General features: G+C 46.2%; 1 protein-coding gene across 1 annotated transcript in view; it reads right to left on the minus strand.

The window, feature by feature from the left end:
• clybl (citrate lyase beta like) overlaps window positions 1–23222 on the minus strand; it is a gene marked incomplete at its 5' end in the record, with an annotated part of 86050 nt that overhangs the window by 4819 nt on the left and 58009 nt on the right. Inside the window, 4 exons of the mRNA XM_083638204.1 lie at window positions 4952–5119; window positions 7688–7781; window positions 9427–9528; window positions 20416–20604. Of these exons, the coding sequence (XP_083494330.1) occupies window positions 4952–5119; window positions 7688–7781; window positions 9427–9528; window positions 20416–20604 (553 nt within the window). The remainder of the gene's footprint in view (window positions 1–4951; window positions 5120–7687; window positions 7782–9426; window positions 9529–20415; window positions 20605–23222) is intronic.

The raw sequence follows: 23222 nt of genomic DNA on the forward strand, positions 1-23222 counted from the left end.
GTGTGTGTGTGTGCGTGAGAGAGAGAGAGAGAGAGAGTGTGTGCGCACACACACACGCGCGCGTGCGCAGGGTGACAGGAGAGTGACAGAGCACAGAAACAGACAGTGTGACTCAGGTACCCTCAGTTACAACCCATTGGTTCCCCCAAAACGCATCATTCCTGCCCTCCAGCCAATCCCAGCCTGCCATGTGGTGCTGGCATCTCATTGGAGGATTGCTATTTAGCAAAGTGCTCTCAAGCGAATGATGGGCAGGGTCCCTGGGATGGCAGTGAAATGTGGTGCCCAAAAACAGAGAATTTCCACTGCAATTTGGTAAAACCCTCCTCTATTTCTACATGCGGAAGGCAGACATTTTCCAGCTGGCTGTCACCAAGGCGTAGCGGCAAATGTGTTATAACACACAGACAGGTAAAAGTGCCTAAAATATGTGATGCTGAAAAAATGAAGACGCTGTCAAATCCATCCATCCATTCATCCATCTTCAACCGCTTATCCAGGATCGGGTCGCAGAGGTAGCAGTTTCAGCAGCAATCCTCAGAATGAATTAGCTTCAAAGCTGGGGTTTGCTCCATCCCATCCAGTTGACCAGTAAGAAGCACTGGGTGTTAGTGTTTCACCACTGCTCTCCGTGCTCTGGACTAATGGCTTAGAAAGTGCCAAGGTCAATTACTGCCCAGGTAGAGGCTTTTGGCTGGACCGTCTTATTGCTTAAGGACACTCTGGCCAGTAATAGCCACTAACTAAGATTATACAGAGTGCCCGGGCTTCTAAGCCATTAATCCATAGTCCTTTGAGTGGTTCTGTTCCATATCAAATCAAACTATTCATCTCATCAGCTGGCTGCTTCCCTCGTCGTCTGTTATGGCTCACCTTGTATACACACACCCTCCGAACAAAAGCCTGCATTTGGGCATTTATATTTTATATTTTAATTCAATTAATTTAGACTGAAATGCACACAAATAAATCAAAATATTATTATTTATGCTATTTGTAAGAATTTGGGGAAACCCCAGTGTTAAATGTATCCGATCTATCACACTTGACTGGGTGAATATTTATACTGAAATTGTACAAAAAAGAGAACATGTAAAATGCTATGGTGACAATATTCAAATCATCTACAGTAGACGGTGAAAATAGTCTGACTACCTTGTAGTAGTGTAGAGTAACTATAAAAGGAAAAAGAAAAATCAGTGTAAACATACACAAACGCAGACACATGAAAGAAGAAAAACGCCTCACACCGTTCATTGTGCACATAAACAGTTGCAGGCCGCAGCACCAGAGAATATAGTGGTGGCAAATGAGGTAATTTGGAAAAATCAGCTGCTATACGAGACACGCTGGGGAAAAAATCCATGACATCACCATGCATATTTCTGTGTGAGTGGACGTGAGTATGCAAGACAGCTGTGAGAAGATCACCTGCGAGAAGATCTGACATGGAAAGTGTTTGACTGTGTGTGTGTGTGTGTGTGTGTGTGTGTGTGTGTGTGTGTGTGTGTGTGTGTGTGTGTGTGCGTGCGTGTGCGTGTGTGTGTGTGTGTGTGTGTACATGTCTAAGCCAGTGCAACATGGGGAGGGTGCTGCCCACGGATGAATGATTTGGCAAATAAAAGCTAATTCCAAGCACTTCTTTTCCTCCATTTATTTCCAATGTGAAGGCCTGTTAATGGTCATAATGCAATGTCTAACCTTGTGCTGGTCTATTTGGCGAACTCTCACTGCTGCCAGTCACGTAACAAGCGTGAAACAATATGCCATGTTAAAAAAAGAAACGGTATACTGTATCTCGAGATCCAATGCTGGTTTTTTTCTTATATTTACGTGGAGCCGGACAACAGGAGAAAATTCCTCAATCGATTATTCTTCAATGGACGAAAATACCAGAACAACAATATTTGCTGCAGCAAGAGAAGAATAACTCTAGAATATCCACGACTGTCCTGCCTCCTGCAGTCTGTTACACAGTCTGTGGGACACACGCACGCAAACGCATGCACCCACACACACACATTCTGAAAGCGTTGCCTGGCTACAGACACACAGTGAGCTCCGTAAAGCTAGAACTTAACATTCGATGCTAACTACTCCTTCTCGGACATGTGCACGCACACACACAGACACAGACACACAGACACAGACACAGACATAGACATACACACACACACACACACACACACACACACACACACACACACACACACACACGCACACGCACACGCACACGCACACGCACACACACACACACACACACACACACACAACCATTTAGTCCTCCTTTCATGGTGGGCAGAGCAGAAATGCCATAATCAGATGTTATGACTGAGCAGTGCTATCCAGGTTCGTTTGGGATGGAAACCGAAGCGTGGTGTGGAGTGTGAAAAAGACGAAGACATGCAGCCGGTAACAAAATCACGGACATGTTTTCTACAGCGAACAAGAAACGTACAGTATGTCAATTTCAAATTAAAAGCAGAGAGACCGTTTGCCTGCTCTCAAAGCAACATTTTAAATATTCATGAAACTCTGATAATATATCTGTTGAGCCTTTGTTATCCATGTGGCTTATTTATACTGTGCATACATTCCTTTCATTTACACATATTCTAAATAGACGCTTTTCAGACACATATTATTATTATATATAGTAGTTAATGTAAATGTTTAATGTACCCCTGTCCTTTGTTTGTTTTAGCCTGTGCATATCTTTTTTTGTGTGAGTCCGGGACTTGAATTGACCTAGGCCAGGGATGGGCAACTTCGATGATAGAGAGGGCCACTGTTTTCCTCACTCCCAGAGGGCCAGATTGTGACCATGCACTTCCACCAGTAGGATACTGTAACCCTATCACTCAATTACCCAATTATAGCTAGTAATTTGATGAAAATAATAAAATATATACTGGTAATCAATGTTTATTATACCAACATTTCAAGGGTTGGGCTACCCTATCGAAAAATGCTACCTTATCTGTAAAGGGGAGACTCGTGGGTACATATAGAACCCATTCTCATTCAGATATCTTGAGGAGGTCAAGGGACCCCTTTGAAAATGGCCATGCCAGTTTTTCATCACCGGTGATGTCATAATGATTAAACATGTATGATATCATCGGCTCTGATGATATCATCACTGAGACGTCACATCTGATTATGTCATTTGTGCTCCCATTGTGATGCCATCGGTCACTCTCATTGTGATGTCATACATAACTGATGATGTCATCATTCGCGATGGGGTCGGCTGGATCCGGAGGCCACCCCGCCGTGCATGGCCGTTCTTCACCACTCCAGAGGACAGATGTCCTCTACCGTTGGCAACGACGGTGGTGCGACACCTCCAAGCCTTAGGTCTCCCTTTGTAGCCCCTAGAAACGCAACAATTCAGCATCCTCTTTGCCTCATAGGCACCCTCACTCTGCTGCACTGAGTGAATGGTTGCCATCCTGAATGAACGGACAGGCACTCCGTCCGGGGACCGGTATCGCTTCTTATGTCTTCATCGGGTAGAAACAGTCCACCAGCCCGATCCGGTCTGCAGTGAAAGTCCCCGGAATGCTCTTGGGTCCGACCTTCGGTGACGCTCCTGTCACTATAGGCTCAGCACTCTCCTTCCTGTCCTCCGGATCCAGCTTCACCACTGTTTCGATCAGCGGGGTCGCCAACTGCTGTTCCATAGCCAAGGCCCCAACAGTCACCCCACCAGCAGCATCACCATTCGGTGCCACATGTTGGGTCTCTCCTACCACCTCACTGGCAGGTTCGTCATCCAGTGTCATTGTGGAATCTCTCCTACCACCTCACTGGCAGGTTCGTCATCCAGTGTCACATGTGGAATCTCTCCTGCCACCTCACTGGCAGGTTCTTCGTCCAGTGTCATGTGGAATCTCTCCTGCCACCTCACTGGCAGGTTCTTCGTCCAGTGTCATGTGGAATCTCTCCTGCCACCTCACTGGCAGGTTCTTCGTCCAGTGTCACATGTGGAATCTCTCCTACCACCTCACTGGCAGGTTCGTCATCCAGTGTCACATGTGGAATCTCTCCTGCCACCTCACTGGGTGGTTCGTCATCAAGTGTCACGTGGAATCTCTCCTGCTAGTTCGTTTAACAGCTCCGATGTTTCTGCGGCCACAACCACTACCTCAACAGCTATGTCTTGCACATCAGGCTCCTCAGTGGTTCTCTGAGACTCAACAGTGAAGTTGGAATTCTTCCTCAACAGCTACAGTATGTCTCCTACATCAACTGCTATGAAGTCTTCACTGCTTTGCCCCACTGTGGTGCTCAATTGGTGTGGCGCAACAGGCATCCCAGCAGGAGGCTCTGTATGCACCAGGAATGCTGGGGATATAGGCTGAGATTCCTGAGGCCCCGACAGCTCCTCGCACCGGGCAGGTTCCTTCAAATCATGGAGTCATCTCCCCTGTCACTAAGTGAGTGACAGTAGGATAAGCCCTTTCGTGAGGGTATAAGTCAGCCTTCTGGGTCACCCGGGGACCATATGTGGAAGAGGCTACTGGTTCCATTCCATCCCTAGAGCATGTTTGGCCTTGTCCTGGTCGGCTTTCTTTCTCACCAGCTCCAACATCCTTTCCCGGTTGCACCGGGTGGCGGATAGATAGTTGCGGGGCCTTTCCTGTGTCAATGCTGCTATCTGGCTCGAAGGACCAATTTGTTCTGGAGATCCGGCTGGGCCCGCCTGTGCCTGAATCAGTCCAGTTCATGGTGAAGAGGTCCCTAACCTCCTTGCAGAATGGGCCTCCTTTGTCTGTGCCCCCCCCCCCCCCCACACACACACAAAGAACAAAATAAATAAGTAAATAAACAAATAAATAAATAACTGACTCGAGGGCTGCTCTGAGTGAGGACGGTTGCCCGTTGCAGATGAGCTAACGTAACAGGACAAGGGCAAACGTGGCCAGGAGAGTCACACAAACTGTACCTGTGAAGCCCATGAGAGCTCCTTCTCTGGCCTGCTGTCTCAGCCCCTCCTTATCTTTGTAGTCGATGTAGACCAGGTCAATGGCCTGCAGCCCAAACGCCTTGGTGGTCACCACCACCTTCTGCCGGGCATACAGGAGCTCCCTGGCATCCTTGGTCCGAGTGGCTCCTACAAGTCCACATGCAGAATGTGAGAATACACAAAACACACATGACATACAGTATGGAGGACAATGTGTGGTGAAGATCTCTGAGAGGCAAGTGGATGTGCATGGACATAAGAGGGGGTTAGGGGGTAGATGTAATCTTGGATCTAGATGTAATGAAGAGACGAATGGAAGAGGAGCCAGTATGGAACCCAGGGGAGCAATGTTCCTTAATTTCGGTTAAATGCATGAAATAAGGTCTGTGGTTAACAAAAGTTTATGAAACCGTGAAGTTTGTGTTCAGCAAGATAATCTTCACAAACGAGGACCACTTTTATTACTTTTGAAGCGTAAATGTGTTTTTTAATGCGATTTTCAGAAAACGCTTCAAAAGTCATAAAAGTGGTCCTCATTTGTGAAGATTATCTTGCTGAACACAAACTTTGCTGTTTCATAAACTCATAAACTTCAGAAACGAAATTAAAAAAGAGAGAACCTAAACTAAAGCTACAAAATAGCCGTACAGCCTTTTAAAAATATATTTTTCCGGTTCGCTCGCACACACGCTTGTTTTGAAGGGGAAAAGGCAGACACTCCCAGCTCCCACCCCGACATACTACAGCTGCACTACACGCAGTGGCTGCTGCGTCTTGCTGGAATCTGACTGTGAATGTACCCTTAGTCTCGGCTCCCAGACAATTGGAGATCTCCGCCTACCAATCTTCCCGGAACTTTTTGTCAAAAATAGTGGTTTGAACGGCGGCGAGAACGACCGCTAAACCTAGGCCCCTTTGTCAAGTTACCGGAAATGACCTTCTCCTCCCATTATTCTCCGAAGTGAAACTAAATGGTAAATGGTAAATGGCCTGCATTTATATAGCGCTTTTATCCAAAGCGCTTTACAATCAGTAGATAGTCTACATTCACCCATTCATACACCCAGGGTGCCTACACACCATCGGGAGCAAGGAGGGTTAAGTGTCTTGCCCAAGGACACAACGACAGCAGCTGGGAGGGAGCGGGGATCGAACCGCCAACCCTTGCGTCATTGGCCGATCCGCTCTACCTCCTGAGCTAAAGCCGCCCCGAAAACAAACTAAAGATACAGCGAATCACTTTGGAACACAGAGAGAGCTTTTTAAAACACTGAAAATGGATGTCCCGAGCAACATTAGATTATTTGATTCCATTTTATCTGCTTACAAGCAAAAACGGTCTGTATGATGTTCACACAAAAAAATAACAAAACTGTCACTCACTCAGGCGTGTTCCTGAACGGTGAGGAACTCGCTCTAGTAAACGAGTTCAAATATCTCAGAGTCACCCTGGACTCAACCCTCACCTTTCAGAAACACATTAAGAAAGTGACCAACTCAGTCAAATACAATCTGGCGAACTTCAGACAAATCAGAAATTTCCTGACGGACGATGCTGCCTTGATGTTCCTACACTCTATGATTTTTTCCCACATTGACTACTGCTTAATGAGCTGGTCTTTGGCTTGTAAAACAGCTCTTAAGCTGATTGAATCTCTCTTTAAGAAAGCCCTAAAGATCTTCGATAAAAAACCCATCTTTGCTCATATCTGTAACATTATAAAGAAGCATAATTTCCTTGATTTTGACCATTTTAAAACCTTCAGACAGGCCTGCTTTGTTTTTAAGTGTCTCCATGGTTTTGCCCCACCCCCTCTGGGAGTTTTTTAAGCGGAGGTCCGTGGAGGGCATGACCACCAGGGCATGTCAAAGAGGAGACTGTGAGTTAGGCCACAGACGCACCGCATTCGGTAAAAACGTTTTGTCCATTGTGGGCGGAAAGGTCTGGAACGGTCTCCCGGCCGCAGTAAGGGAATGCCCCACTTACCCTACCTTTAAAGTCAAACTCAAGGAATGGCTCAAAACGAAACAACACTGCACCCATAATCAGTAGCCTTCTCTTGGACATTTAATCTTTTTATCATTTTATTATTTTATCTGTTTATCTTGTCTGTGTGTATTGCTTTTATCCTGTGTATGTATTGCTATCCCTTGTGTATGTATTGTTATCCCTTGTGCATTTTTATTATATTGTTTTTTTTATTCCCGTATCCTGTATTTATCTTGTAGTTTTTAGTTGTCTATGTCCCGAGGACTGCGGGTGAAAATTAGCTTCGGCTAATCCCGGCACATTTACCGTTGTCACGTATGGATGATTCTGTGCACTGTCCTGTCTAAAGAAAGAAAGAAAGAAAGAAAGCACACGACTTCTGCATGTCACCGCCCCTTCTGCATGAAGGGCCGCCCTAAAGACTGCATTGGTTCTGCCGCGATGCCATTTTTGTTCCACTCTCAAATTGTTTCCACCCAGTTTTAACCATGAAAGCTAGGAGAAAGTTCTCAGTCTCTAGTTGACAAAGCGGATAGAGACTGAGAACTGAGTCTAGGGGGACATGTACTGTGAGGCATGTATTTGGAGATGAGGAAACATTAGCGATTTAACTGATTTAACAACAGTGCTTGATGTGATGTTATCTCCCATACATCCAAAAGGAGAAAGAGACAATGGCAGATAGCAAAGGGTGAGAAAATGGTGTGGACAGACTTAATGGGCACCTATGCTGGCACAGAAGTCATCAGAGCCAAACACCACGCCGTCATGGTGGAGACCAGCCTTGGGAGCAAGTCGACGCACTTCCTCACACACCGCCTGGAACATACAAAGAATATGTGTGTCTCATACAGGCAGACACAAGCGAGACAGATACAGGAGAGAAATGTGATACATCTTGGGACCATGTCACCTTTCTCTCTTACCATTAGCGGTATTTCTATTCTTAGTAGAGTCGAACCAATATGGGTTTTCAAAGGTAGACACAATATTTTTGGATTAGACCCAGGCTCAATTCCCGGTAGCAGTACTTCCGGCTTGGTCAGATGTTCCTACAGACACAATTGGCATTGTTCTGGTGGGAAGCCGGTGGGGTATGACTCCTGGTCGCTGCACTAGTGCCTCCTCTGGTCGGCCTGTTTTTGGGGGGGGAACTGGGGGGAATAGTATGACGCTACGTCCTGCCGGTGAAACTCCTCTGTCAGGTGAAATGAAGCGGCTGTGTGAAGTTGGGAGAAAATGGGAGAAAAACCTGGCGGGGAAAAACGTAATAGATCTTTTTAAATGAAAGCTGTCAATAGCCGATAGTTCTGTATATATAATTTTGAAAATGTTTATTAAAAAAAAAACTAAAACTAAAAGCATTCAGTGTTTCCTCTGGAACTGTATTATTTTAGGGTGATAAAGCACTAAAATTCTCCATTACAACCCATGCTATGAATATGGGTCTCACCAAAATTCATAGTCCAGCTTCGATTTCACAAAGATTGACATTAATGTGAACTGTCCTCTAAACACACTGCATGCAGACGTGCACACAAGCAAACACAAAACACTCACAGATACTAAGAGATGTCTGTTCAGTTTGGCGTGGCTCAGACACCTTGCTAAGATGACAGCTGAAGATAAGACTATTGGCCACAAAGACTATGGAATGAGGGGGAAAACATGACTGGAATGTGATTGTCTATGGTGAAGAGCATGGAACAATAGGAATGTGCCTGCTGCTTTTGTTGGCTTCCAAATTAATTTCACCACTAGCTGTGACACAGCGATCCCCCCCCCCGCCCATGCTTGGAACCTGGGGTTCAGTCTGGGCAAAGATACAGGGTGTTCTCAAGAAAACACACAGAGGTAACCCCCCCCCCCCCCCCCCCCAAAAAAAAGGGAAAAATAACTCTCACTCACTCACACACACACACACACACACACACACACACACACACACACACACACACACACAGACACACACACACACAGACACACACACACACACACACACACACACACACACACACAGACACACACACACACGGTCACAAAACAAGAGGGGGGAACTAAAAGACAAATGAAAAGACAGACGGACAGCATGTTCCTCCCCAAACCGTGCCCTTTCCCCTGCGCAGCTGAAGGTCGTCCTGTAATATCACCAGAATGGCTTTGATGCTTGCCAAAAAAAACATTCAAAACTCATCCAATAAGATGATATGAAAACAGGTCTAATTAAAACATGTCAGTGTGTTTGGCTCGGAGAAAGAGAAACTGAGAAAAATAGAAGACAAAAAAACCCCAAAAAAACGGGCTCAAAAGCGTCATTTTGAGAGACTGTCCGAGTGCTTTGAATGCCTTTCTTTTTGGACACGTGGAGCGTCTCGCTGGCTGACACACTCTTTAATCTCAAGTGAACAAGGGACAAACAGCAAAATGTCTTAGCAGGCAGTTTTTGGGTTTGTTTGTAATTTACCTTAAAATTGAGCAGGCCCACAGCGGTTTCCACGAAGGTGACCAGGCGAACGGGCTCTGTCAGCGCCCGGCCTTTCAAGTGGTGCTGAAACCTGTCAACAAACTAAACACACGGGGACAATCACAGGCACAACTCATTAACTAGAGCCATTGTTCATCTGAAGAGAAAAAAAGGAAATACTCCAAACAATCATCATAAATTCATTTGTTCTCACTATTGTGTGTACGCCACACTGCAGATATTCTAAAACAACTCAGGCATTCCTCAAATCTCTGTGTGGTGCTGCAGCTCGTGTTTACTTTTTCTCTATGTTTTTAAAGACTCGGTATGAATATGAAACAATTAAATTTTGTTTATAATAACCACTGAAAGACAAGGAAATGTAGAGTTATGATATATTTGTTTTAATCTGTGTGTGTGTGTGTGTGTGTGTGTGTGTGTGTGTGTGTGTGTGTGTGTGTGTGTGTGTGTGTGTGTGTGTGTGTGTGCGTGCGTGCGTGCGTGTGTGTGTGTGTTTCACATGTGTTGTGAAACAAGTCATGAATGCATTATGAGTTATATGAATGGGGGAGGGGAGGGGTGGTTAGGCAAGAAAACAGAACAGAGATATTGAACTGTTGGCGTCAGAGTGAATTTGAAATGGTGTAAAAAAGCTTCAGGATTAACAAGAGATAAAATGGTAAGACGGCTCTTTCAAATCCACTGTGGGGGAAGACAGAGAGGGACGGGGGGATGGAATTAAACATAGTAAAACTCACTTTTGATATCAATCTTGACACCTTTATTACCTGTGTGTGTATTTCACTGGCAGAAACAAATGGGTGAGCAGGGACAGGGGAGCAGGAGAGAGAGTACTCGGAGCGATAAAGCAGGGGGAAATCAAATATTTTCTATTATCACCAGGGTTCCCCCTTCGTCTGAAGTCTTCTGCTCTACCGTCATTCTGAGGCTCCGCACAACTACAGCGTGTGCTCCCCCGAGAGAGCGTGCGTGCACATGCATACACACCATGCAAGAAAGAAGAAAAAGTCGCAGAAAAAGGGGAGAAGGAACAAGATTTGGGATGTCTTTGAGTGTGTTTTACTCGTCTCCTGCATTATTCTGTTTGGCGTCCCCCCCTCCGTGGCAGCGAACAGGGATTGGGAGTGTGATATGACACTCTGCTGAGACCTTCATCCTGCATGGCTCCTGCTAATATGCCAGCTCACCTAAGAAGGGCTTTAAAACTAAGTTTCGTTCTTTGAAGACCAAAGCATTCACATTTTTTCCAACAGACCAGTTCACAGCTAGCTCTGGACTGCCAGTGGGGTAGCCCAAATTCCAAAATCTATCATCTGGAAACACACAAAAGCCCCCTCCCTCCGTCAGATATTTCCTTTCAAAGCCAGTCAAAAAAAAAGAGAGGAGGGGGTGAAAAGCTCAGAGTAGAAATGTCTAACTCCATGTCCCCCCCTCCCTCTCCTTTCGCTCGCTCTCTTTCACACACCAGGAAAAAAGAGATATAAACAACCTCAGGTAAAAGCGTGGCTATATTTCTAAATGGAGAGCAAAATAACCCCCGTGTGCGCACTCACACCACACTTGTTCTCAAACTCAAAGAGCGGGGGCCTCCATTGAAGGATCTCAAAAAAATAGGGGCAATTTTAATCATCTCCCCATTCAATCACAGTTGGATAAATCATATCTGAGAGATTTGCATAAATACAAACCATCAAAGACTTTTCATCTTCAAAGAGGTTTTCAAGACCCAATAGGCTTTGTACTGTAATCATCTGAGGTCACAACCCTGCAGGAGCAAGGCTGCTATGGCAACATAAAAACTAACGCTAGGGGCTTAGCATAATATCCCCCCTCCTCTCCAAACACAGAAAGGGAGGAGGGGGCAGAGAGGGGGAGGAGGGAACAGAGGGTGTAGATAAACCTATTTCCCTGACAGAAGATGCTGGATAGATATTGCACATTGTGGGGGAACCTACCTGATAATACACACAGATTACCACCGCGCCGCGCAAGACTCCAACAGACATTGGGCTATACTGTATATGGATTGGGCCGATGTGGCGCCACTGACTAAAGAGCCTCTCTGATGACATGGTTCTGTCCTTCTGCTGTATTCTCCAGTTCAACTTGAAGGGCCTGATTCACACTATAGAAGAGGCACTGCAGTGCTCCTTCATTGTTCCTCTGTCGTGTGGCTGCAACCATTAGCTGTCAATGGCACTCAATCGGAGGACCCTTCGGAGATGTTATTCACTATAGACACAGTCGACACCAAAAAAAACACCTCTTGGTGCCGTGAAAGGCCTCGCTGCGCACCCAGCCCTCCGACGACTTCACCGGCCCATCATGAGAAGGGAAGGAGGGCGAGATGGAGCTACAGAAAGGAGGCTATAAGGAGGGCGAGATGGAGCTACAGAAAGGAGGCTATAAGGAGGGTGAGATGGTGCTACAGAAAGGAGGCTATAAGGAGGGCGAGATGGAGCTACAGAAAGGAGGCTATAAGGAGGGCGAGATGGTGCTACAGAAAGGAGGCTATAAGGAGGGCGAGATGGTGCTACAGAAAGGAGGCTATAAGGAGGGCGAGATGGTGCTACAGAAAGGAGGCTATAAGGAGGGCGAGATGGTGCTACAGAAAGGAGGCTATAAGGAGGGCGAGATGGAGCTACAGAAAGGAGGCTATAAGGAGGGCGAGATGGTGCTACAGAAAGGAGGCTATAAGGAGGGCGAGATGGAGCTACAGAAAGGAGGCTATAAGGAGGGCGAGATGGTGCTACAGAAAGGAGGCTATAAGGAGGGCGAGATGGTGCTACAGAAAGGAGGCTATAAGGAGGGCGAGATGGTGCTACAGAAAGGAGGCTATAAGGAGGGCGAGATGGTGCTACAGAAAGGAGGCTATAAGGAGGGCGAGATGGTGCTACAGAAAGGAGGCTATAAGGAGGGCGAGATGGTGCTACAGAAAGGAGGCTATAAGGAGGGCGAGATGGAGCTACAGAAAGGAGGCTATAAGGAGGGCGAGATGGTGCTACAGAAAGGAGGCTATAAGGAGGGCGAGATGGAGCTACAGAAAGGAGGCTATAAGGAGGGCGAGATGGTGCTACAGAAAGGAGGCTATAAGGAGGGCGAGATGGTGCTACAGAAAGGAGGCTATAAGGAGGGCGAGATGGTGCTACAGAAAGGAGGCTATAAGGAGGGCGAGATGGAGCTACAGAAAGGAGGCTATAAGGAGGGCGAGATGGTGCTATAGAAAGGAGGCTATAAGGAGGGCGAGATGGTGCTATAGAAAGGAGGCTATAAGGAGGGCGAGATAAAGCTACAGAAAGGAGGCTATAAGGAGGGCGAGATGGTGCTACAGAAAGGAGGCTATAAGGAGGGCGAGATGGTGCTACAGAAAGGAGGCTATAAGGAGGGCGAGATGGAGCTACAGAAAGGAGGCTATAAGGAGGGCGAGATGGTGCTACAGAAAGGAGGCTATAAGGAGGGCGAGATGGTGCTACAGAAAGGAGGCTATAAGGAGGGCGAGATGGAGCTACAGAAAGGAGGCTATAAGGAGGGCGAGATGGAGCTACAGAAAGGAGGCTATAAGGAGGGCGAGATGGTGCTACAGAAAGGAGGCTATAAGGAGGGCGAGATGGTGCTACAGAAAGGAGGCTATAAGGAGGGCGAGATGGTGCTACAGAAAGGAGGCTATAAGGAGGGCGAGATGGTGCTACAGAAAGGAGGCTATAAGGAGGGCGAGATGGTGCTATAGAAAGGAGGCTATAAGGAGGGCGAGATGGTGCTACAGAAAGGAGGCTATAAGGAGGGCGAGATGGAGCTACAGAAAGGAGGCTATAAGGAGGGCGAGATGGTGCTACAGAAAGGAGGCTATAAGGAGGGCGAGATGGTGCTACAGAAAGGAGGCTATAAGGAGGGCGAGATGGTGCTATAGAAAGGAGGCTATAAGGAGGGCGAGATGGTGCTACAGAAAGGAGGCTATAAGGAGGGCGAGATGGTGCTACAGAAAGGAGGCTATAAGGAGGGCGAGATGGTGCTATAGAAAGGAGGCTATAAGGAGGGCGAGATGGTGCTACAGAAAGGAGGCTATAAGGAGGGCGAGATGGTGCTACAGAAAGGAGGCTATAAGGAGGGCGAGATGGTGCTATAGAAAGGAGGCTATAAGGAGGGCGAGATGGAGCTACAGAAAGGAGGCTATAAGGAGGGCGAGATGGTGCTACAGAAAGGAGGCTATAAGGAGGGCGAGATGGTGCTACAGAAAGGAGGCTATAAGGAGGGCGAGATGGTGCTACAGAAAGGAGGCTATAAGGAGGGCGAGATGGTGCTACAGAAAGGAGGCTATAAGGAGGGCGAGATGGAGCTACAGAAAGGAGGCTATAAGGAGGGTGAGATGGTGCTACAGAAAGGAGGCTATAAGGAGGGTGAGATGGTGCTACAGAAAGGAGGCTATAAGGAGGGTGAGATGGTGCTACAGAAAGGAGGCTATAAGGAGGGCGAGATGGTGCTACAGAAAGGAGGCTATAAGGAGGGCGAGATGGTGCTACAGAAAGGAGGCTATAAGGAGGGCGAGATGGTGCTATAGAAAGGAGGCTATAAGGAGGGCGAGATGGTGCTACAGAAAGGAGGCTATAAGGAGGGCGAGATGGTGCTACAGAAAGGAGGCTATAAGGAGGGCGAGATGGTGCTATAGAAAGGAGGCTATAAGGAGGGCGAGATGGTGCTATAGAAAGGAGGCTATAAGGAGGGCGAGATGGTGCTACAGAAAGGAGGCTATAAGGAGGGCGAGATGGAGCTACAGAAAGGAGGCTATAAGGAGGGCGAGATGGAGCTACAGAAAGGAGGCTATAAGGAGGGCGAGATGGTGCTACAGAAAGGAGGCTATAAGGAGGGCGAGATGGAGCTACAGAAAGGAGGCTATAAGGAGGGTGAGATGGAGCTACAGAAAGGAGGCTATAGTGGGACAAGTTTCAATTAATTTTCTTCAAAAGGGGGCCAGATTAAATGTTTCCGGCCTGCTGAAGTGTTCATTTCACAGAGGGGAAGCGGAGAAAAGGGGCGAGGGGAGGGGACAGGAGGAGGAGCAGGGGCTGGGGGTGCGATTCTTTGGGTCCCAGTGCACACCAAATAGTGTGGTGGGCAAAGAATGCACACGGCTCCCAATCTTGTGTGAGAATTGTCCTCGGACAAAGGAGGGAGTTACGCCTGTTATAGCCCAATAAGGGCTGTCAGTCACACAAGGGCTGGAGGAGAGGCTGGAGGAGAGGGGAAAGGCAGAGCTAAAGATTTCCACACAAAGGAAAACAAGTAAGTCCATCTTTTAGCAACAAATCAGTCTGGAGGTTCCACTGCTAATATCAATAAAAAAGGGAGGAAAATAAACAAGAGTGGGATTTACTGCGCTGCCTTACAAGAGTGGAGAAAATCAGACACATGCTTACAACACGCGCGCACACGCGCTCACACACACACACACACGCACACACACGCGCGCGCACACACACACACACACACACACACACACACACACACACCTGCATGTACACTGAAGAAAGAGTCAAGCAAACAGACAGACAGGAGGAAAATACATCCACATGAAAGGCAGTCGGAGAGGAGAACATCCATAAACATGAACACACACACCGCTAAATAAACGTCCCGTCAAGAGCTACAAGCCCGACTTAGTGGTTTGCACTGGCACATATTCATGCACCTGCTTGTGCACGTGTACGCACGCACGCACACACACACACAGGCACGCACACGCGTGCACGCACAGACACACACACACACACACACACACACACACACACACACACACACAAATGTGTATTGGTGCAGAGCAGACTAAAGCGTGAATTCACAGGACTATATTTGCCCTGAGGAGAAATACTGTATATCGAAATAAAAAAAGTGACTTACAGAATAAGGTAAGGGTCGTCTTTACGCTTTAGTAGAAACTATATGGATGTTTATGTATTATTTATTCTTTGATGTATATCTGCTTTCAAATCCCAAATAAAAAAATAATACTTATTGGTGCTATTGTTTTGGAGCTGTGAACAAGCTAAGATTTCCACCCTATAAAAAAGGGGGGAAATGGCAAACAAAATTTACTTTTTTATTGATTTTTTTTTTTTTTTGTGAAGAATAGAGGTGAGGGGGGGAATGGCCGAGCGAGGGGAGAGAATCTGTGAACACCTGTCGGCAATTATACTTGGAAGAAAGAAAGGGCAGCAGGAAATAGACGTGTTCTAATTAAAACCACTAGTTAAAAACTTCCTGCTTCTGGCCCCAAGACCCTGTGTGTGTGTGTGTGTGTGTGTGTGTGTGTGTGTGTGTGTGTGTGTGTGTGTGTGTGTGTGTGTGTGTGTGTGTGTGTGTGTGTGTGTGTGTGTGTGTGTGTGTGTGTGTGTGTGTGTGTGTGTGTGTGTGTGTGTGTGTGTGTGTGTGTGTGTGTGTGTGTGTGTGTGTGTGTGTGCGCGCGTGCGTGCGTGCGTGCGTGTGTGCGCACATGCGCATAGAGGGAAAAAGCCAGACTGGTCACCCTCCTTTCACTCTCTTTTCTCTCTTTCACCCCCCCTATATCAGCCCTTACCCCTCTATGTCTCCCATAACCTCAACCCTTAATCCCCTCACAAGTTTGTCTATTTGCAATTTGACACAATCAACAAAATGTTATATAATTTATATTAAAAAAAATAAAATAAAAAACAAGGCCACTTAAAGCTACCTAGTTTGAATCACCTAACTCAACAAAAAAAATCAGCTAGACTAAATTGTTTAACCTTGTAGATGTATGAAAGAAAAAGAGATATAGGTCAATCAAGAGGAGAGAGACGGAGACAGAAGGAAATTAACCATAGAATGGTTGCTATGTGAATCTGGGCATACTCTGTCATTGGTGTTTTGCTTTGGCAAAAACTAGGCTACTTTTGAATTTCATGCCAATAAGGCACCTTTGAATGGAACCGACTTGACAGTAGAACACAGACACACAAACAGAAAAGGAGGCAGACAGTAACCCGGTCAGTAACTGTCCCATATGGAGCTGATCAGAATGGCCGGCTTTAATGATGTCACTGTCTCCTGACCTGTCGGGAGCTGACATCCGCACAGCGCCCCTTTATAGAGAGCCAGAGGGATGGCCAAACCCACACAAACACCTCTCTTAACTAGGGCACAGGCCACTTAGCAGGGACAAATTGCAAACAGTAATTTATAAGGAAAAATTTGAAAAATATTAGCAGGCAATCATTTCAGAAACTAGAATGAACTGCCTCATGGTTGTATGCCTCCGCCAACAAGTCAAGTTGCAGTCTACATCCATGTCATACAAGCACAAATACATTGAAGCACATGGCGCAGTGCTGTGGCCACTCAGCCTTATGGCACTTTAGGCAATGTGTGGGGATACCTCAACATGCACAGCTAATTGTTTTCAATATGGAAAATGGTCCTAACCCTACCCCTAAACCACCCACTTCCCCCCAGCCACTCCCCCTGCCCACCCCTCCAAACCTGACTCTCTACGACAGGGGTGGGCAACATTTTTTTCCCAGAGGGCCACACTGACTTACATCAAGTAAGCGAAGGGCCACACATTGGAGATTATACCTGCCAACACTCCTGATTTTCGCGGGACTCTCCCTATTTTTAACCCTCTCTCCCGTTGTGATGGGTAATTTCTTGTTGATCTCCCGATATAATAGTGATACAAATCCAATGGCTGTAGCAGATGAGATTTATGAACATAATTCCGCCTTTTATTGAGTTTTTGGGGGTTGTTTTGTTTTTCTTTGAGGACCTTGGGGGCCGGATTGAGATGGTCCAGGAGCCAGGTCCGGCCCTGGACCGTTCCCGAGATAGCACATTAACGAGCATCGGACGGACAGACGGACGTACAGAAGTACGGACAACCCGAAAACATAATGCCTCCAGTCATGGCTATCACCGGCGGAGGCATCGAAAGTTATTTTATTTGCAATTACAGTATCAATAACTTTTGCTAGAATGGTGATCAAAGCTCACAATAACCTGCATCAAATCTGGTATCGGCCAGTGATCTTTGTCATACAGTGTAAGTTTGGTAACGGGAAGAAGGCTGTTTTACAGACTTTGGAAAATGTTTGGACAACTGAAATATTACAATATTTAAATGTACGCATGAATAAGTAATATGTTTTTATTCATTCTGCCCGTCCAGTTGAGTGTTTTTGGAGCGGTTAAACAAGGTTTTACTGTAGAAGTCGCCATTGTGTTGTTGCAGGGACCTATCAGGCTTCTGAAGCTAATCCGGAGAAATGTCATCCGTTTCTTGAGCCGGTGCCAAGAAAAACACTGTGCTCTCTCCCTGGGTCCTGCCACAGGGATCGATTCCCACTTTTACTGGGAAATGGAAAAGTTTGTTATGAATGCTTTGAAGATTCCCGTGGTTTCCTCTTACTTCACAGGCTTGTGTAAGAGCACCACTGTGTTCTTTAAAAGACACAGGGAGGAGGAGGAAAGAAATGTCATGGATATTTTTAGTCTTGTTTAGTTTGCACATGTATACAGCTTCCTGGAGGAATGGTAAGAAAGCCCACTCATAGCTCCATTCAGTGTTGTGGATGAGTCAGACTCGAGTCTGAGTCCTGGACTCACTTTCAGGACTCGTGACTCGACTTGGACTTGAGCACTGATGATTCGGACTCAGAAGTTTGGAGACGAGGACTCGGACTTGTTCATTGACAATGGCTGGGTTTCCCAAAAGCTTATTAGCGCTAAGAAGCTTCTTTAACCCTTCTTAACTCATTGAGTGCCAAGGACGTCGATCGACGTCAAAGTAAATAGTGACGTAGAGTGCCAAGGACGTCGATCGACGTCAAATGCGTTTTTTGACGGTGGTACGTGGATCAAAGCCTTCTGCATCTCCTGTACAAATATTGTAGCTATTGGATGTGTATAACCTATTTTACAGACCCATTAGGTGGCGACAGTGCTCTCCAGATTAGAGGAAGGTCCGGGAAACAGCAGGAAAAAGCCCCGTGATGAAAAAGAAACCGCTCACGCTGCAGCCAGAGCCATATAGATTGCTCTGGCTGCAATCTGACGTTGGCTGCGAACAGCAGTCAATCCGCGCACACAACTCAGCCCCTCTGTCTCTGCTGTATAGTTTCTCCACACGATTAGCCGCCAGAAAGGCAGCACCCGACGCCGAAGGGCCAAACCTTTCCCTGCAGTCCGGTTTGGCATTTCCGTGTCGCGCTGGGAACCGCCGCACAAAAACGGAGCGCTCCGAAAATAGACCTGGGTGCGTGAGGCTGTGTGTTAGTGTGGGGAGGAGTTTGCAGCTGAGGGGGGGAGAGGGGGGTGGGGCACGCAGTGCACCACACAACTACACCACGTCACTACATCAGAAAATAGTATAGCTTCAGACTCAGTGAATGTGCTTGAAATGCTGCATTTCACAAAAGGCGGAATAACTCAGCTTCTAATTTGAAATGTGTCTTTTTGCTCAAAACAGCCTATCTTCTCCGGCTCATAACTAAAGAACGGAAAATGGTATCAATAAACTTTTTTTTGCAGATGATAGAAGATAGTCTCATCGTTCTTTGTGCGTGTTCGGTGTTTACATAGTAATATCACACAATATTCTGTGGGCCTTGAGAAATCACTGAAAAACGCTCTGAAACTCTGGCACTGGGAGCGTCCGTTCTCCAAAAGTGGCTGGCACTCAATGAGTTAAGGCCCCCTTAAGAAGCAAACGTGTTTCCCAATTGCTTCTTAGCCTAAGATGATCTTTCGTTATGAAGGCATGCGTTTCCCAAAAGCTTCTTAGCGCTAAGAAGCTTCTTTGACCCTCCTTAAGGCTCCCGTAAGAAGCCAACGAAGCCAACGCGTTTCCCGATTGCTTCTTAGCCTAAAATTATCTTCCGTTAAGAAGGCTGCGTTTCCCAAAAGCTTCTTAGCGCTAAGATGATCTTTCGTTAAGGTTTTGTAAGAAGGGTCTGGGGCATTCTTAACACCTTCTTAATGACGAAACACTGGCAGATCCAGCCGCGTCAGGCAAAAGGAGATACTTGTGTCCACTCTTCCTCTTGTGTTTTTCCCTTTTTCCTTTCTTTCATGCACCCTTTAGTTAGTGTTTAAAATTGGGGAACACTTGAAAATCTCCCCTGTATGTATGGTTACTTGTGTTTTAAATGTTTTACCGTAGGCTATATTATTATAATCAGAATGGATTCCTTTTATAATAAGAATCTTGTGGATTTATATAGCACCTATCACAGAACCCAAGGTCGCTTAAATTCTGTAGTGTTTCTCTCGCAATTTTGTTGTATGCTGTGTATATATATTGTATATGTATATAAAGCAATTTGAACTGCAGTCCATGTCTGAAATAAATAATGTTTAATAGAAGAAGTTCTTGTTTAACATGACCATGATTAGGTTATTCTACAACAGTGTTTCTCAACCACTGGGTCGTGGCCCACTGGTGGGCTCAGAGTGCCATCTAGTGGGCCGCAGAGGACCTCTCACATCGAGATGGTGGACAGCTCCAGTTAAGATGCTTCTTAAGAGCCTTTTTTTTCTTCTCTTCTGTTAAGAAGGCGTTTGGGAAACACTTCTTTGGAGCCTTCTTAACTCCTTAAGAAGCTTCTTAACTCTTAAGAAGCTTCTTTGTTGGGAAACTCAGCCAATGACTGTTTCTTAGTTTGTTTTTTTGTAATAGGCCCTAATAATTTGGCATAAGAAATTGATAGCTATATTAATAGCTTGACATTATTCAATTTCATGCAAGGGCATTCACACTCATGTTCAATAACTCCAGACTGGGACTCAGGTAATGGGGACTCGACTTGACTCGGGCTCTTCTTTGATGACTCGGACTGGAACACTGGGGACTTGAGCCTTGACTTGGACTCAACATATAGCGACTTCACTACAACACTGGTTCCATTTTTGTTCACTTGAAAGATGGAGATGTGGAACAGGGACTGAGAGCTGTGGCCTTACCCACTGCACCTCCTGTGTGTCCTCCACTTTGGGCAGCATGATGGCAGGAGGGAGAAGCTCAGCCTGCAGAATGACCTGCAGATCAGCCTCAGCCAGGCCACTGGACACCGAGTTCACCCTCACACACATCTCTGTCCCACCCAGGTCCAGTTCCACCAGCATCCTGCCAATGGTCTCCCTGGCCTCTGTCTGCAGCACAGGAGCACAAACACCACAGTCATAGTTATTATTCAATACAAACACCACAGTCATAGTACACCACAGTCATAGTTATTATTCAATACAAACACCACAGTCATAGTTATTATTCAATACAAGTTGACTGTTCATTTATTCAAACTGTGCAAAATTGGAAGTGAATTCAATATGGAATTACATAAGATCTAATGATGAAAGCAGGCCCTACTTATTGGAAGAGCGGACAAGTAGGCCTACTGTATTATCCTGGAAGAATGAAACACAAACAATATCACAAGGCTCTTTTTAGCAATATTTTTTTTTTTGCTGGCATTTTTCCTTGATTAGATAGGACAGAAGATAGACAGGAAAGGTGGAGAGAGAGAGGGGATGACATCTGGTAAAGGCCCACGGGTCGGATTCGAAGCCGGGTCGGCCACACAAAGGACTAAGCCTTAGCGCCTTAGCGGGTATTCACTCTACCAGGTGAGCCAACAGGACGCCCCCTTTTTAGCACTATTCAACAAATACAAAATAAGCTGAGATACAAATCAATTCCATTCCAAGATAAAAAAAAACTTGGCTGTATTGTGTAAGAAATAATACAATAAAAAAGCATTTGGTAGGAGAGATGTGCCTCCAAGGAAATGGCCGAATAGAAATGATTTTGGCCATAAAGCACGACAATGAAAATAACAATGATATTACCGAGACAAATAATGTGTGTGATTAAATTGGGCCATTGGCAGAGCATACATACATCTGGAATAAAAAATGATCAAGATGAAAGAGAAATCCCCCACCATCCCTTTTCACTTCACATAAGGCAAGAGGACACTAAATAAACAGCACACATGTGCATTCTCCCCTCAGCACAATGCGTGCATGTGCGCTACAATGCAACAAAACAAGCTGCACACTCAAAGTCCCTTCTCTCAACGCAGGCATTGTATGAGGAGAGCAGGAAGAGACGGACGAGGACGGGAAATCAAAGAGAAGCTGGCAGTCCCAACGCCTATCAGTAACACAGTAGCACACGCCGCTAGATTCAAAGCAGATGCTGGGCTGGAGGAACACAGAGACAGAGGGACGGAGTGGGGAGAGAAGTCCGGCGCAGCGAGAGGAGAAAGGCTCTCTGGGAGAAATGTGGTATGAGTTAAACGGCATGAGGAAACGGTAGCTTAGGAGTTGTCAGGTCAGATCAGAGACTAAAGGCTTTGAGTGCTTGTGTGTGTGTTGTGTTGTGTGTGTGTGTGTGTGTGTGTGTGTGTGTGTGTGTGTGTGTGTGTGTGTGTGTGTGTGTGTGTGTGTGTGTGTGTGTGCGTGCGCGTGCGTGCGTGAGTGTGTGTGTGTGTGTGTGATGCTCTGATTGGCATTCAACTTAAACTGATAACGTTTTCTCTTAAAAAGAAAAAAAGCACTCAGCATCAAACATGCTGATTAATTCAATTATACGCCGTGTTCCAGAGTTTTAGAAAAACGATGACTGGAAAAATGATTCATTATTGAAATGACGTGTGTGTGTAATTAAACTGATAGTAGGTGGTGGAGAATGTGACAAGCAATGCAATGCAGTTATACGCGCTCGACGGGCAAAGTTGACGATACAAACGCGGCGTTGCGTTTTCTGCTCCACGGCCTCAGAGTGGAATATGTGCACAGACCGATGATCAGTAGGCCAGGTCGTGTGTGCATGTGAGTGCGTGAGAGAGAAACTGTAGACAGATATAACATGGAGAGCCCATACATCACCGTCTCTTGTAAAAACTAATAGTAAGGCAGACTAGAGTAGAGCTTCATTCCCAGCTTCTGCTGGGTGACGGCTTGTCGGGACCCCTCAAAGGTCACGGGACAGCTCTTGAGGCAAAACAGCCCTCGCTCTGATCTCCTGGAATGCAGAACTGTACTTGATATTATGAATACCCCCCAATATCAATAAAATATGGTATCAAAGTACATATCAAAGATTAGCCTGGATTTAATAGGGGTCATGTGCGGGCTGCACTTCTGTATGTCTCCCTTTCGCTACATTGGATGAGACAAGAGGGATTGTCACACCATATGAGGAGCGCGCTGTGATCTTTGAGTCTTACTCAAGTTTTGGAATAGCCTCTCTCTCTCTCTCAGCCCAAGATAGACCCATAACTGTATCGCGGTAACTTAAAACGGACCGAGCCATTTACACTGCCATAACTCACTATTCATAAACCTGCTACATGGTGGATGAAATTCTGTCCGTCCCTCCTCGGTCCATGGGGACTAGAGAAATGGATCTATGAGAACCGCCGGTTGCCTCATGTGCCAGGAGTCACATTCATCCCTGACCAAACTAAATAAATAGCAGTCCAACAATGATCAAAAAGCTATGGTTTATAACATTTGCAGATCAAATGAGACAGGAGAGGGTTGAGCCTCAAGCTCCAGCCCCAGCCTGATATACTGCCAGCCTGCATGTATAACATTATCTTTATGTAAGCAGACACCCAGGCATCGGCACAATGTCTGCACCTTCTCCTTTTGTGGCAGTACTTTTGAAAGCATGACGCCAGGATGGGCTGTGGAGATGGCGACGTCACTGTGCACTCTCCCTCTTTGATCTCTTAGCATATTCTGCCACACACCTTGACTCC

This window comes from Poromitra crassiceps (genome assembly GCF_964638095.1).
Source record: "Poromitra crassiceps genome assembly, chromosome: 6".
In the NCBI taxonomy this organism is placed as follows: domain Eukaryota; kingdom Metazoa; phylum Chordata; class Actinopteri; order Beryciformes; family Melamphaidae; genus Poromitra; species Poromitra crassiceps.